Source organism: Penicillium oxalicum, chromosome VII (genome assembly GCF_001723175.1).
Source record: "Penicillium oxalicum strain HP7-1 chromosome VII, whole genome shotgun sequence".
NCBI classification, from domain to species: domain Eukaryota; kingdom Fungi; phylum Ascomycota; class Eurotiomycetes; order Eurotiales; family Aspergillaceae; genus Penicillium; species Penicillium oxalicum.
In genome coordinates, this window is record NC_064656.1 from 505,435 (window position 1) to 518,870 (window position 13,436).

Below are 13,436 nucleotides of genomic sequence, written 5' to 3' on the forward strand. Positions count from 1 at the left end.
TACCTAGCTTTGCGTAGAAATATTCGCCCCAGACAGAAATAATCTACAGTGGTGATGATCTTCGAACAGATTCGAAGATGGAGGCGTAACAAGTGAGGTCTTGGCGCTCTCTGTAGCCACTTAACTTTGAAGCTCTGGTCAAAAACCTAGCACTGATACAGAGCGCGCTTGGATAAGCGAATCACGCATAAAACATATAAGGGCGACAGAAGAAATACTGATGATGAGAAAAGGGCGTTAGGGTATCATGATTTATTTTCTTCCCGCAAACCAAAGATGTGATGATGAAATGCCGCAATGAGTCGAATCCAGCCAAACTCCGTCTAATCACTTCAAGTGCAGAGAGACTACACTCTCCAGTCTAGAAGGGCACTTTTGCACTATCCCCGAAGCACGTTTGCAATACGTAACGCAAGGTCGAGCACAGAGAGATGTTCATCGGCGCCATCCACAAGCCGTCGGTCCAGTTCTGAGAACAGCATGACAATTTTGTTCTTCTGAATGTCGGGAATTGCCTCGTTAAATACGACCCGTCGGTATAACTGCATTAATTAGCATTCACATTTTGATTTGATTTGTTTTTCAAGACGATCATAAGCACATACCTGAATGACCAATTGCGTTGCACTCCAGCCATCCGCAACTAGATCGGTTACTACCTTTGAAACGGCCTCATATGCCGAGCCCGTCGGTTTTGGCTGCATGGCCTGCATTAAGTTATCCAAGATATTTTCGGGAACGACACCCGCGATCTCCTCAATAGTTCTGACGGTTATAACCCCTGATGTAGAGTCATCCGCATCTACCATTTCAGCATCCTCGTCACCACCTTTGCCTCCCGTGCGCGTTGCACCCATCAGGCGAGCTGCGCTTTGAAGATACGTAATCGCACGACGCAGATCACCCTCACCACATCGGATGAGAGTGTCCACGACACCATCATCAAGCTTCAGGTTCTCAGCACGGGCGATCTCGGCAACACGCTCGCCAGCCGCAGCATTGTCGAGACTTTTGAATCGGAACTTGCTGCAACGACTGGCTAGAGGCTCGATGATCCGTGTGACGTAGTTGCAGACGAGACAGAAACGCGTGATGCGAGAATACTGTTCCATTGTGCGACGGAGCGCAGACTGGGCGTCCTGAGTCATGCTGTCTGCCTCGTCGAGGATGATGATCTTGAAGGGTGGGCATGGATATTGCGCACGGTACGCAGCATCGAGGCCGGTAGGTTGGGAGAGTTGCGCACGAGCAAAGTTCTTGACCTTGTCACGGACGATTCCGATACCGCGCTCGTCGGAGGCGTTCAATTCCAGAATGCGGGAGCGATAGAGGGCCGGACCGAAGAGAGATTTGGCCAATGCGAGGATTGTTGAAGTTTTGCCTGTTCCGGGAGGTCCATAAAAGAGCATATGGGGGAGCTATCGCAGGATGGCCTTTAGAAACTAAACCCGCCTTGAATTGTAGCCCGTCACTGTTAGGAACATACATTGGAAGCTTGTAGTGTCCGTTGGAGGACTTTTGTTGTGTGATCCTGTGCAGCAACGTCATCGAGCGTCTTTGGACGACTGGCCACATGTCAGCGAGTCTTGCAATTTGAGAGAGAACATCGTATGCGGCAGCACTCACTATTTCTCAACCCATGGCTGTAGCCGAGTGTTATCTTCCTTGCTGTCGGTCTGTTTCGTCTTGGATCCGCTCGAGGAAGCTGCAGCGGCTGCTCGGGCCTTGTTATTGAAGAATGTCGATGCCATTATGTGTTCTTGCTGGGTATTCAGGTACTGCAGAACAAATTGGATGCTAAAAGAAATCGAGCCAAGCTGCGGTGACCCAGGCCATGAAGCCGCACGCCGCGAGTAAAGAGACGCGTCTGCACGTGACACGCGTAGCACTTCCGCCGCCGCATCGAAAAGCAGGTGGCCAATCAGGTTGACTGAAGTCTATCTCGGTAATTGAAGCTTCCACTCTTATCAAAGTATTTCGATCCTCATCGAGGCAAACACATTTACGCGATAGCTTGAGGGATTAAAATAGTGTATTCTCCTCAAATGATGCAGGCTTGAACGCTTCATAAGACATAACATTTGCAATTTCCATGCTCTCAGAGCTCATCCCGGACAGGCTCCTCCTCATACATCCGTTTCTTCGAGTTAGGAACAACATCTTCACGGCTGTTCAGATCTTCAAGCGAATCTTCGTTTAGATCAGTCCCATCCCAATTACCATTTTCAACCATGTGCCCAATACGATCAATGAGTCTATCTTGCTCGGCATCATCATCCTGATCATGGTCCAGAATATCGTCAACGATGGGGACAGGTCCTCCTGTCATGGCAGTCGCGGCCTGGTGGATCGTTGCTGTGATATCGCTTGGCATCGATTCTGGTACGAGTTCGCTTCTTCCCTTCGACATTCCAAGAGCCGCCAAGATGGTGAGCATGAATCGCATGCTTAATTTCACCGGAAGCCAGACCAGCCACCACATAGGGCCGTAAAGCACGCGACGGAAAATAAGCCAGGAAATGGTTCCGACGAGAATGTAGAACGCGGTTTCGAGGTACCATGTGTCCGATTTTTGAGAACGAAGCAAAGAGTTGGCTAGGCTGCGCGAATTGGCAAGAAGCGTGTCAAGGCTGCTGTACGATTCTGATAGGGAAGAGATGGCGGCGGTAGATTGTTCTACGGGAAGTAATGTCAGAAGAGGGAGCGCAGACCAAGGCCAATCGACTCAGTGGATACTCACCAAGGGTTTCTTGGGCAAACTGGCTCCGAGACAGCTCGGCCTGCATCAACCTGTGAGTTCGGCGCAGAGCAGCAGTCACGTCGTTAGAGGCATTCAACACCAGGTCATCCTGCGTGAGTTTCTCTGATTGATTCCGCTTCTCGGAGGATGAATGCGACCTCATCAGCAACAACTCGCGCTCTTTGCGCTTGGCTAGCTCCGCATTTCGTTTGGCTTGTAATTGAGCTGTCCGAAATTCAGCTCGTGTTCTAGCAAAAAAAACATCAGCATCACATTTACTTATGAGATTGAACTTGGCAATTTCCTGGCAAACGTCTCCCAAGACCATTTTCTAAACAAAAGACGCACCTTTTCAACTCCTCTGCCAATCTCCCGGCCATCGCTACAGTCCGCTCCTTCTCGACTTCTTTATTCCCACCAGTAGCTGCAGATTTCCTCCTCCCATCGAACCCAGGATCCAATGCCTCGATATCCACACGCAAGAGCTCCAACTCTGCTTCCGCATCTTTTAATTGCGAGTGGATCTCAGCGCCGAGTTCCAAGCGCGCCTCATCCCCTTGACCAACCGAAGTTGTGAAATTGCGAAGACGGTCGACAAGAGGCTGGAGCTGACCAAGTGCAACGGACAGCTCCTTGAGGCGGGCCTGCAGAGCGGCTGCGGCAGACATGGTGGGCTGTAGATTGCGGTAATGACTCGTGCACTAACTCCAAGGACGGTTCGCTGAATCTCAAGCGCAAAAACAGAGCTCAAATTGAACGCCTTGGTTTCGCACGATCTCAATCAGGTCGTTTCAAGCTTTATTCAAAGTTCGACATGGCTTGAACAGCACAAGTCGAGGCGCACGTTTGAACAGCTGGCGTGGGCGTCACTGCTTGCCCCCATGCGTGTTTGCATTTCAGACAAACATGGATCGGACATCTCGTTCGCCCGCACCGCATTCCGTCGAAGAGTAGACAGATCCACGCGCGCAAATTGCAATCACCTCCCAAATAGCTTGTCTTCTTGGGTGTTATACACGTTCACTTGTCCGATCAGTCTGGATTCATCGAGACCAACGCCGATTCAACGAATCAAAAGGGCGCTGACCCCCCCAATCCTCTTCTCTTCACGCGGCCAAAAAAACCTTCCGGCTTTCGGATCATCGCAGACATCTCTACACAAGGTAACTTGAAATGTCGCAAGACTTTGAAGCCGCTCGTCTGACCCTGAGATATCAATCTAACACCATCATCTCAGTCTCTGAACGGTCCACCCATTTCTCCATACAGGAACACCTTTCGATCCGTCCACCCTCTACTGTAACAAATACAACCACGACCACGACCGCCAACATGTCCATCCCAATCCACACCATCACCACCTTCCGCACAACTTTCAACCCCTTCAGCCACGCCTCTCGACCTTGCCGCCTTGTTCTCTCCCTCCTCCGTACCCCCGCCTCGGCCTCTCCCGCGAGCCCAACACACATTGACATCAAGGTCAAGCAATTGCCGCGGAACTCGACAGAGCAGCCGTCCATGACGGTCGGCTTCAAGGGTGGAAAGGAGGTCACGCTCGAGGTGGGCAAACGAGGAATGAAGATTGGAGATGTGGTGGAGGAGATCTCTCGGATTGGCAGGGCATTGGAGCGTGAGGCTAGTCTGAAGGGTTAAATGGGGGTTGCATGGCTTGTTACATATAGATGCCGTTGTGTTTATGCTTGGCCTGAACTGGATGGTTGGCTTGCACTTGTATAATATCCTTTGTGGGTTTTAGTATCTCACAGTGCTGTTTTTGGCGCATCGCAATATGACCAATGATCGTGTTGGTGCCATGTGCAAATGATCTCAAAGGAGACTCGTTTTGGGAGAGCGCAGCTGTCTACATTGCGAGCTCAGGTGAAAAGTGTACGCTACCGGCCAACTAGGGACACCCGGATGGCCGACCTGGGCTCTATCCGGACGATGATCATCAAATGTGAAAGGCACTTGGGGCAGCTGTCTCGTACGCATCAGGATACCGTCTTGGGCTTTCCATTGAACTTCTAGCTCCACCATGCATTTCATGGAGAGTGAGTAGTGGGTAATATTTTTTTTCTTCAATTTAAACTGATTTGCTGTAGGAGTAATTTTTTTTAAACAGCAGCACCAGAGATGAAGAACCACTTGTCAATGCTGCCATCGATAGGCGCAGGGGGCAGGTTCTCGCCACGGGGGACGGCAGCGACCTGGGACTGCTCGGCACGGTTGTGCTCGAGCTGAGAGTTGGCGCTACAGATGGGAGAGTTAGCACGGATGAAACCGAAGGGATGGAGCGTAGTTCCCGAGGAACAAAGATCGGTTGAAACGTACAGGCTGATTTCACCGGGGCTGGTCTTGCCGGTAATGAGCTTCTCCCAAGCCTCGGAGCACTCCTTGATGACCTCCTCGGCGTACTTCTTGTTCTTGCACTCGCCAGAGAAAGCGAACTGGTTCTCGGGCTTTCCGTCGGGGATCTTGTAGATGCGGAACCACTCGTTGGTGGCACGCATGAGACCGGGCAGGTGGCGCTCAACATCCTCGATGTCGTTGAGCTTGGAGGCCAGAGGGTCGTTCACGTCAATGACGATGATCTTCCAGTCAGTCTCCTCCTCATCGATCAGGGCCATGACACCCAGAACCTTGACCTGCTTGACCTGACCGGGGTAACCGACCAGCTCACCGATCTCGCACACATCGAGAGGGTCGTTGTCACCCTTGGCCTTGGTCTCGGGGTGCACAGAGTTGGGGTCCTCCCAGGTCTGTTCCACGAGTCAGCATTTGTGATGATCATTCGACGGGTTCCACGATCAATGGGGAGGGCATTGAACGGGCGATGTGACAGGAGAAAGATTCACTTACGCGGGGGAAGGCACCGTAGTTCCAGAGGTAACCCTTGTGGGGGAAGCAGTTGCGGACGAAGCGCAGCTTGCCCTTCTTGGTGTCCTGCTTGATGGGGTTCAGGAATTCCTCCTTGGAGATCTAATGATGCAACGATCCGTCAGTATTGAGAAGAGGACCATTACGAATGGCATTGCCGACTTCATCGCAATGAGGGAGTCTTTGTTCTGGCGGGAGGAGATGCTCGAACGTACCTCCTGCTTGGCGTTGGTCCAGCGGGGGATCTCAACGACCATGTTCAGGATAGTCTGCTCCTCATTGGCGTAGAGGGGGATATCGTGGAAGGGAGAGACGGGGACGCCATCCTTCTCGATGTAAACACGGTGCTCCAGCGTATAGGGCTGGCCGATCTTGCGGACGGTGTACGACATTTTGGGAGAGGCGGTAGAGAATGGACGAGAGAGAAGAGGGGACCGGGTGCGAGGGGCGAAAGAAGTAGAAGTAACAGGAAGGACCAGGGCCGACTTGGTGGGGGCAGAAAAGGAGCAGGTCGAGAGAGGGGCAGCTGGCCTGCAAGTGGGGGGCGCCAGTGCGGTGGATAGGCGCCCGACTCGGCAGGCGGAGGCAAAGGCGGTGGGAGACGCAGCCCGTGAAGAGATGGGCAGTCGGGCCCAGCGGTACAACGAGGACGACGCCATGAGTACTTCGTGAGGTACTACCAGTGTCTCTCCCCAAGAGGATCGTTCCACTGGCACAATGAGAACGACCAAAGAGGAGTAATTGGGATTAAAAAAATAGAAAGGGACAAAAAAAATGGAAAGAACACAAAAAAGGTGATCCAGGATCGGCTCCTCCTGTCGACAGAGTTCCACTAGAGGAAGTCTAGGATATCCTAGGATCGCCGACTGGGTGGACTCGGAGACGGGAGAATTGGAAACGAGACCTGGCCCTGATCAACCTGGCAGCCCAGCAAAGTCAGTTGGCGCAGACCCGTTGCTGACCGTGCTGTGATTGTCTGGTCTGGACCAATTGACCGAATGGCGTGACCTGGATGGATCCTCAGTGGGCCGGATCGAGGGAAGGATAGGCGGACAGGCACGACTCCAATACTTGCACGGGGAGTCCCTCAGAGGAGAGAGTCCAACTGGAGTGCTGTCGGGTCTTATTGTCCCTCGGAATTGGGGTTTGTTGTGAAGTGAATTTCCCCCTTCGGCCGGTCTTTTCGCGGGTGGAGCCACCGACATTCGGCATTGCGTAAGTCCTCTGATGTGGGTTTCGGATTCGATGCCTTAGAAGGAAGATGTACTTGAGGAGAGAGGGCCATTGCGATGGGATTCAGAAGATGCTTATACCCCACGATCTATACATTGAAGCTGTCAAGAAACTACCGGAACCAGGAAGCACCTGAATACGAGATTTTGCAGGTCTCGTGCTCATCTTCCTCATGCGTCCATAGAGACCATCCTTTTCCAGCAAAAATTTGTACATCAGGAACTGTACATAGGCAGTACAGTACATACTGGGTACATATGTATGTACCAACATGGTCAGTCAAAAGTCTGCAGCGGCATGATATACCTATACTACACAATAACTCAACAAATTATTCGTCCAGTCCGAATTTTTCTCTGTTTAATCCATCAGAGGTAGGTCTTGGCTGAGCTTGCACCACCTTGTCCAACTTCGAACAGATATTTATTTGATGTGGAGGGGAGGTGGAATCCAACTCAAATCCTAGCTCATGCACATGAAGCATCTCCTTCGTGATTGCTGACTAGCTGTGAGCACAGCGGAAGATTGACTGTCTCACATAATTAGCGACCCAGCTGCAGAAATATACAGTGTCGCGCCAATGTACCGCCCTCGCCAAGGCACTGATTGCGGTATCGAGACACCACTGCATGAGTTTCCTATCTGGGCTACCAGGAGAAAAAAAATCTTATCACGTCTATCTCCACGTGACATAGTGGATTTATCCGACGGAGGCGATAATCGAAGTTGGAGATGAGTTCATTTAACGGCGCGATCGAGGAATCAACAGAATCTTAACGCCCTCAGCATTGTGAAACCCGCTATGCTATGATCAGAATTCTACGCTCCGCAATGTCTACAGTCGCTGAATCCGCCGCTATCGCCCCGGCCCACGTGCCGCGGGTGCCCATCCCACCTCGAGGCGTCGACTATCGCGGTAAAATTGTCCTCGCCCCCATGGTTCGCTCGGGCGAACTCCCCTCCCGCCTCCTAGCCCTGCACTACGGCGCAGACTTAGTCTGGGGCCCCGAAACTATCGACCGAGCCATCGTCGGTGCCGAGCGTCGTGTGAACCCGCGCAACGGAACCATCGAGTTTACCCGAGTCCCCTCGAACGGCGGCCGCGCCGAAAAGGCTGTCAAGGAATCGGTCATCTACCGCCTCGACCCCGAGCGTGAGAAGGGCAAACTTGTCTTCCAGCTGGGTTCCGCCAACCCGGATCTTGCTGTGCAGGCGGCCAAGGTCGTTGCTGGCGATGTGTGGGGGATTGACCTCAACTCGGGTTGTCCCAAGCCATTCAGCACCAGTGGCGGGATGGGTGCGGCTCTGCTGCGAACCCCGGACAAGCTGGTGTCAATTCTCGAGGCCCTAGTCCGGGAGGTCGGCGAACCCTACCAGATTGGCATCTCTGTGAAGATTCGTATCTTGGAGACCCCTGAACTGACCGAGGCCCTGGTCTCGCGTCTCGTCCGTACCGGCATCACCGGACTGACGGTCCACTGCCGCACAACGCCGATGAGACCGCGCGAGCGAGCTATTCGCGATCAGCTGCGTATGATCGCAGACATCTGCCACAAGGCAGGTGTGGCGTGTGTGATGAACGGCGACGTGACCTCTCGCGACCACGGACTGAAGCTTATGGAGGAGTACGGCGTTGACGGAGCCATGATCGCCGTCTCGGCCGAGGCCAACTCGTCCTGCTTCCGCACCGAAGAAGCTGGCGGACTCGCTCACTGGCGTGATGTCGTCTACCAATACATCAAGTTCTGCATCGAGAGCGAAAACCGCTACGGCAACACAAAGTATCTCCTCAACATGCTCATTCCTGGCAAAGCGCAAGAGTTCAAAGAAGCCAAGCAATCCAAGACATACACGGACGTCTGTCGTCGCCTCAAATTCGACGACCTCGTCCCTCAGGCAATGCAGCTCGACGAGATCCTGGACCTCACCCAGAAGCAGGAGTTGAATGGTCCCACTCAGCCCTCCGCCCCGAAAGCCGTGCAGAACGCCAGGGACAACAATGAATCTGCGCGTGCGGCCGGAGGCGATAACACGAGGCCTAACAAATCCAATGCCTCCACTACGTCCAATGTTGGTCCCATTCGCACCTCGTCTTTTCCACACCCAGCTAAAGCAGCCAAGCCTCCCTCTGCGGTCGAGACAAACAACTCTCCCTCCACTCCCGCCGCCGCCGTCGCCGTCGATGCACCGGTCTCAGCTCCAGAGATTTCGCAACAGCCTGGTGTGACTGCGTGAAACCTCCTCATTTTTCGCATGGTCCCCACCCTGTTTTATTCTCTTCTCTTCTCTTCTCTCCTCATTCTGCATAGCCTGGTTACCGGTTTTTCTTTTCTTTCTCTTTTTGTTTGGAGGTTATGATATCTCCTGGATGGGACATCTCATACCTGGATACTCCTCCTTTTTCTTGTCTATAGATTCCCCTTCAAAATTTACACATACAATACACTTGATTTGACATGAGACGTCTTTGCTCTTGACATTCTAACCCCCATTTTCATTGTAGATTGATTTTCCAATATTCACTTCTGAGATCAATGAAGACACAATCTGCGGGTCGATTCTCACTTCAACTCGCTGGTTTACATACATGCCTATCTCTCACAAATCTTTTACCTTATTTCTACTTCCATGTTGCCTTCAGCGCGCTCAGCCCTGGTAATCGAATACAATAGTGCCGATCTCGACCTGTTTCTGCATTCTACCGATTGAGTGGAAAGGAGCAGTGAAATTCAATCGCCATGCAGCCTTGGCATTGAAAAATCATTTACTTTTAGCAAAAATGCTGACATGCTAATGTATATATGATGGATGCACCCTCGCTCCGTCATGAATCCCGGCAACTCTCAGCCATGGATGATGAGACAAAAACAGGCCCAAATGAAAATGCAAAAGAAGAAAAAAAAGGAAAGAAAGGAGGGAAGGAAGAATTTTCAAGGAATTAATGCTCAAAACCAGGAGCCACTAGCCAACCCGCGCTGCTCGTTAAGGGGAATGCAGCTTGGGGATCGTCGACCGGCTAATCTGCTTTGGATTGAGCGTTGTGGCCATCCTGCTTTTCCATGTCCGCAAGAACCATGTTTTCCACGGCCTTCATGCCAATCTCCTCGCTCTTCTTTGAGGCGGCGGAATCATCGTCACCGGCGACGGCCTGGTCCAAGGCAAGCTTAGTCTGGCCAAGAGCGTAGATTTGCTCTTCAATAGTGTCACGAGTCACGAAGCGGAAGACCTCAACGTCGCGGGTTTGACCAACGCGATGGGCACGATTTTCGGCCTGGACGTCCTCTTGAGGGAAGGAGGAGTCAAAAATGACGACCTTGTTGGCACAGGCCAAGTTAATTCCCGCGCCACCAGCCTTGGTCGAGAGAAGGAAGACTGGGATTTCCACCCGTTCATGGAAAGCATCGAGAATGGACTGGCGGTCCTCGACGTTGGTGCGACCGTCCAGACGCACAAACTCGATCTTGAGGGTCTCGAGGACATTTTCGAGGATATCCATGACCATTGTGAATTGCGAGAAGATCAGTGTGCGGTCACCGTTGGCAATGAAGCGAGTGAGCAGCTCACGAAGCTTTTCGACCTTGCCCGAGTCCATCCACTCCTCATTCTTGAGCTTGTACCTGCCCAAAGAACTCGGGTTCTCAAGGCACATGTGGTGGCACTCAAAGTCATTATAGGCCTGCAGCTCCTCTTCAATGATGGCTGGGTCGGAGGCCGCCCACTTGTCTTCTTTCAGACAGCTCTTGGCCATCTTTTTGAGGATAGCGTCCGTATAATGACGCCGAGCGAGTAAGGGGTGGATGGCCGCCTGACGGAGCTTCATTAGGATGTTGGCGGACTTCGAGCCGGTCTTCTTGCCAGCAGCACGGTCTTCGAGGAGCTGTCGCACTTGCTCCTTCTCGTGGTCGTAAATATCCCGCTGCGACGTCTTCATTTCGCAGTATTCTACGAATGAGTGCTTGGCTGGCAGGTCGATGACCTGATACTTCTTCCGGCGCAGGACAAAGGGCTTGAGCATAGACTTGGCACGCTCGATCCGCTGTGCTGACAACAGCGCAGCGTGTGATTCGTCAGACGTCCTTGCCTTGTTGGCAAAGACAGCCTGCAGATCATCCTTGTGATCCTTGAAGACCCCAGGGAGGATGAACCCAAGCAGAGACGCCAGCTCTTGCAGATTGTTTTGCAAAGGAGTACCCGTGAGCAGAAGTCGGAACTCGGCGTTGATCCGGATGAGTTTTTCGTACAGAAGAGACTGCGAATTCTTGAGCATGTGCCCTTCATCGAAGACGCAGACACAGAAATCCATGTCGCGCAGGAACTTGGCGTCGACCTTGGCCTTGGCGATTGTGTAGGTGGTCACAACGACGTTGATTTCATCCCGGTCGCTTTCGAGCTGTTCACGGATGAAGGCGCGCTCGTTCTGGTTGGCATAATAAGGACGGACTTGCAGCTCAGGCGAGAACGTGCTGAACTCACGAAGCCAGTTCTCGATAGTCGATGAAGGGACAACGACCAAGTGAGGCCCCTTGACGCCCTTTTCGTACAGGTGGGACAGGAAGGAGATGACCTGGCACGTCTTCCCGAGACCCATATCATCCGCGAGGATGCAGCTCATCTTCTTCTCGAACAGCAGAGCCAGCCAGTTGAGCCCCACGATCTGGTAGTCCTTCATGACCAGGTTCTTGGCCATGATTGATGGCTGGGAGATGAACCCGGACTGATCATTCGACTGAGTTTTTCGTGACTTGGCGACAGGCCGAATCTCATCTTCGGAATCGTCAGCTGCGGGTGACGGATGAGTGGAAGATGGTGTTGCGATGCCTGAATCATGGGAGCCACCTAGCGTTGCAAGGTCAAGCTCGGCATCACCACGCTTGCCAAAGACGTCAACGCCCCACTTCTTCATCTCCTCGGCCACAGGCTTACCCAAGGCCTCGCATTCCGCCACGAGTGCATCAATCGCCAGGTACCCGGTCCACATTTCTAGACACTTATCGACGATTTTGTCGCCAATGGGCTTAGGAGCCTTGCGGCCCTTGCCCTTGCCTTTGGGTTTGGCGTTCTCGTCGACGGGGGCAGTGACCTCACGCACCTCGCCCAGACTTCCGAAGGGCTGCTGAGACGTGATGAGCTCTGCAGTCTCCTCAGGAACGGCGGCGATATCGGCAAGATCGTGAGGTTTGCAAGTGTTGAAGAAACGCAAGACCTTCTGTTCCAGGTCCCCGGCGTTGACATCCTCCTCGACCACATCCGAATCTTCTGAATCCGAGAGTACGGCCTCCGGGGTGAGAGAAGGAGCACGGCGTGGGCCTTTCTGTAGCCGCGAGGCTTTCTTCTTGGGGGGTGACCCATCTGAATCGATCGTAATTGTGTCTATGGGAGCTGTTGGATCACGACTCCTGGGGCCACGCATGAGACGACCACGAGGCTTGCCATCGTCTTCCTTTTGGGAAGTAATATGTCCTTTAGTGGCAGCCCATTTATCTTGGATGGTCCCACGGGCCTTGATCTTCTGTTTGGCGATGTGTCCCACATTACGGTTTGGTTGAGCGTTGAGTTCGTCCTCGGACGATTCAATCTCAATCACCGAGTCCCGGGCGCCAATTCCGTTTGCCTTGCTCGATTCATCACCAAGCAGGTCAAGAGCAAGATCAAAATTTCCATTGGCTGACATCAGAGCATCCACACATTCTTGTACAGACTTCGTCGGCAAGATTTTCAGGATACGTTCGACCTTCACTTTCACTCGGAAATCGGCAATGTCCAGCAAAGTCGAGATTGGAGCGTTCACAGGTTGCGCACGAGAAGGACCTGTCTGGCGGATTTTTTTGGTTGCTACGCCCCGAGGTGCACCCGACGGACTCATTTGGTCGGCAGACCGTTTAATTCCAGCTGAAGAAGGGTCGTAGAAAGCGGATGAGGTGATTTCTTTGAAGCGATCCATGGAGCCAGCCCCGTTGCGTATAGGTGATTCGGCAACCTTCTCAGGGCTGCGACTGGTCTTTTCAAACATTACAGGCTTGATATCAATGCGATTCTCATCGTCGTCCGAAGACCCGCCTCGGTAAGTGGGACCGTCATCCATGTTGAATGTAGGAGTTCGTTTGGTAGGTCGAACAGTGGTGACGGGAGGACGAAACGATGTACCAGAAGGGGCCATGAGCGAGCTTAAAAGGCCGCCACGGGGACGCTGGGGTGGAGGAGATGAGGCAGATGCAATAGGCGAGGAGGCAGCAACTTGGACGGTTGGATTGTTTTGACGTGAATAGGGCAAGTCAACCAGCTGTGTTGCCTGGGTCAATCGTTGTGAGGGAGTGGTGGTATGCGCCGGCAAGGTGGCGATGGTCTCGTGGTCACCTTCATCGTCGGAGGTGCCTGGTTCAGGCTTCTTCATCCTCGTCGGAGTGTCAGGTACAGTGTCGGTCATGATTTAGGCAGCGCTTGTCCTAGTCTGGCAGTCGAGGCCCGCCTCCTGTCTGATGTAATTCACCACTTTTTTCTACTTTCGTCAGGAACGCTTTTTTTCTGCCCGCGGAGACGCGAGTTGGAGACGCGCGTGAGTCACGTGATTTATATTGATTTTTTTCTT

The 13,436-nt window shown here is 52.7% G+C and overlaps 6 protein-coding genes across 6 annotated transcripts; 2 read left to right on the forward strand and 4 right to left on the reverse strand.

Annotated features, from left to right (window-relative positions):
- Nucleotides 1-380: 380 nt before the first annotated feature.
- POX_g08705 (Replication factor C subunit 2) lies at nt 381-1,751 on the reverse strand (the record flags this gene model as incomplete). Its single annotated transcript, XM_050117475.1, has 4 exons — nt 381-542; nt 606-1,418; nt 1,487-1,565; nt 1,627-1,751. 4 exons carry the CDS (start codon nt 1,749-1,751, stop codon nt 381-383), a joined length of 1,179 nt encoding a protein of 392 aa, XP_049965619.1.
- Nucleotides 1,752-2,098: 347 nt separating this feature from the next.
- Nucleotides 2,099-3,408, reverse strand: POX_g08706 (uncharacterized protein; the record flags this gene model as incomplete). Its single annotated transcript, XM_050117476.1, has 3 exons — nt 2,099-2,676; nt 2,741-2,988; nt 3,089-3,408. 3 exons carry the CDS (start codon nt 3,406-3,408, stop codon nt 2,099-2,101), a joined length of 1,146 nt encoding a protein of 381 aa, XP_049965620.1.
- A 505-nt stretch (nt 3,409-3,913) lies between these two features.
- POX_g08708 (uncharacterized protein) lies at nt 3,914-4,393 on the forward strand (the record flags this gene model as incomplete). The annotated part of the gene is made up of 1 exon (XM_050117477.1): nt 3,914-4,393. One exon carries the CDS (start codon nt 3,914-3,916, stop codon nt 4,391-4,393), a length of 480 nt encoding a protein of 159 aa, XP_049965621.1.
- Nucleotides 4,394-4,854: 461 nt separating this feature from the next.
- POX_g08709 (Inorganic pyrophosphatase) lies at nt 4,855-6,009 on the reverse strand (the record flags this gene model as incomplete). Its single annotated transcript, XM_050117478.1, has 4 exons — nt 4,855-4,990; nt 5,072-5,499; nt 5,600-5,719; nt 5,833-6,009. The coding sequence occupies 4 exons, from the start codon at nt 6,007-6,009 to the stop codon at nt 4,855-4,857; spliced, it is 861 nt and encodes a 286-aa protein (XP_049965622.1).
- A 1,672-nt stretch (nt 6,010-7,681) lies between these two features.
- Nucleotides 7,682-9,085, forward strand: POX_g08710 (tRNA-dihydrouridine(20) synthase [NAD(P)+]; the record flags this gene model as incomplete). The annotated part of the gene is made up of 1 exon (XM_050117479.1): nt 7,682-9,085. One exon carries the CDS (start codon nt 7,682-7,684, stop codon nt 9,083-9,085), a length of 1,404 nt encoding a protein of 467 aa, XP_049965623.1.
- A 781-nt stretch (nt 9,086-9,866) lies between these two features.
- Nucleotides 9,867-13,274, reverse strand: POX_g08711 (ATP-dependent helicase fft2; the record flags this gene model as incomplete). The annotated part of the gene is made up of 1 exon (XM_050117480.1): nt 9,867-13,274. One exon carries the CDS (start codon nt 13,272-13,274, stop codon nt 9,867-9,869), a length of 3,408 nt encoding a protein of 1,135 aa, XP_049965624.1.
- Nucleotides 13,275-13,436: the final 162 nt, after the last annotated feature.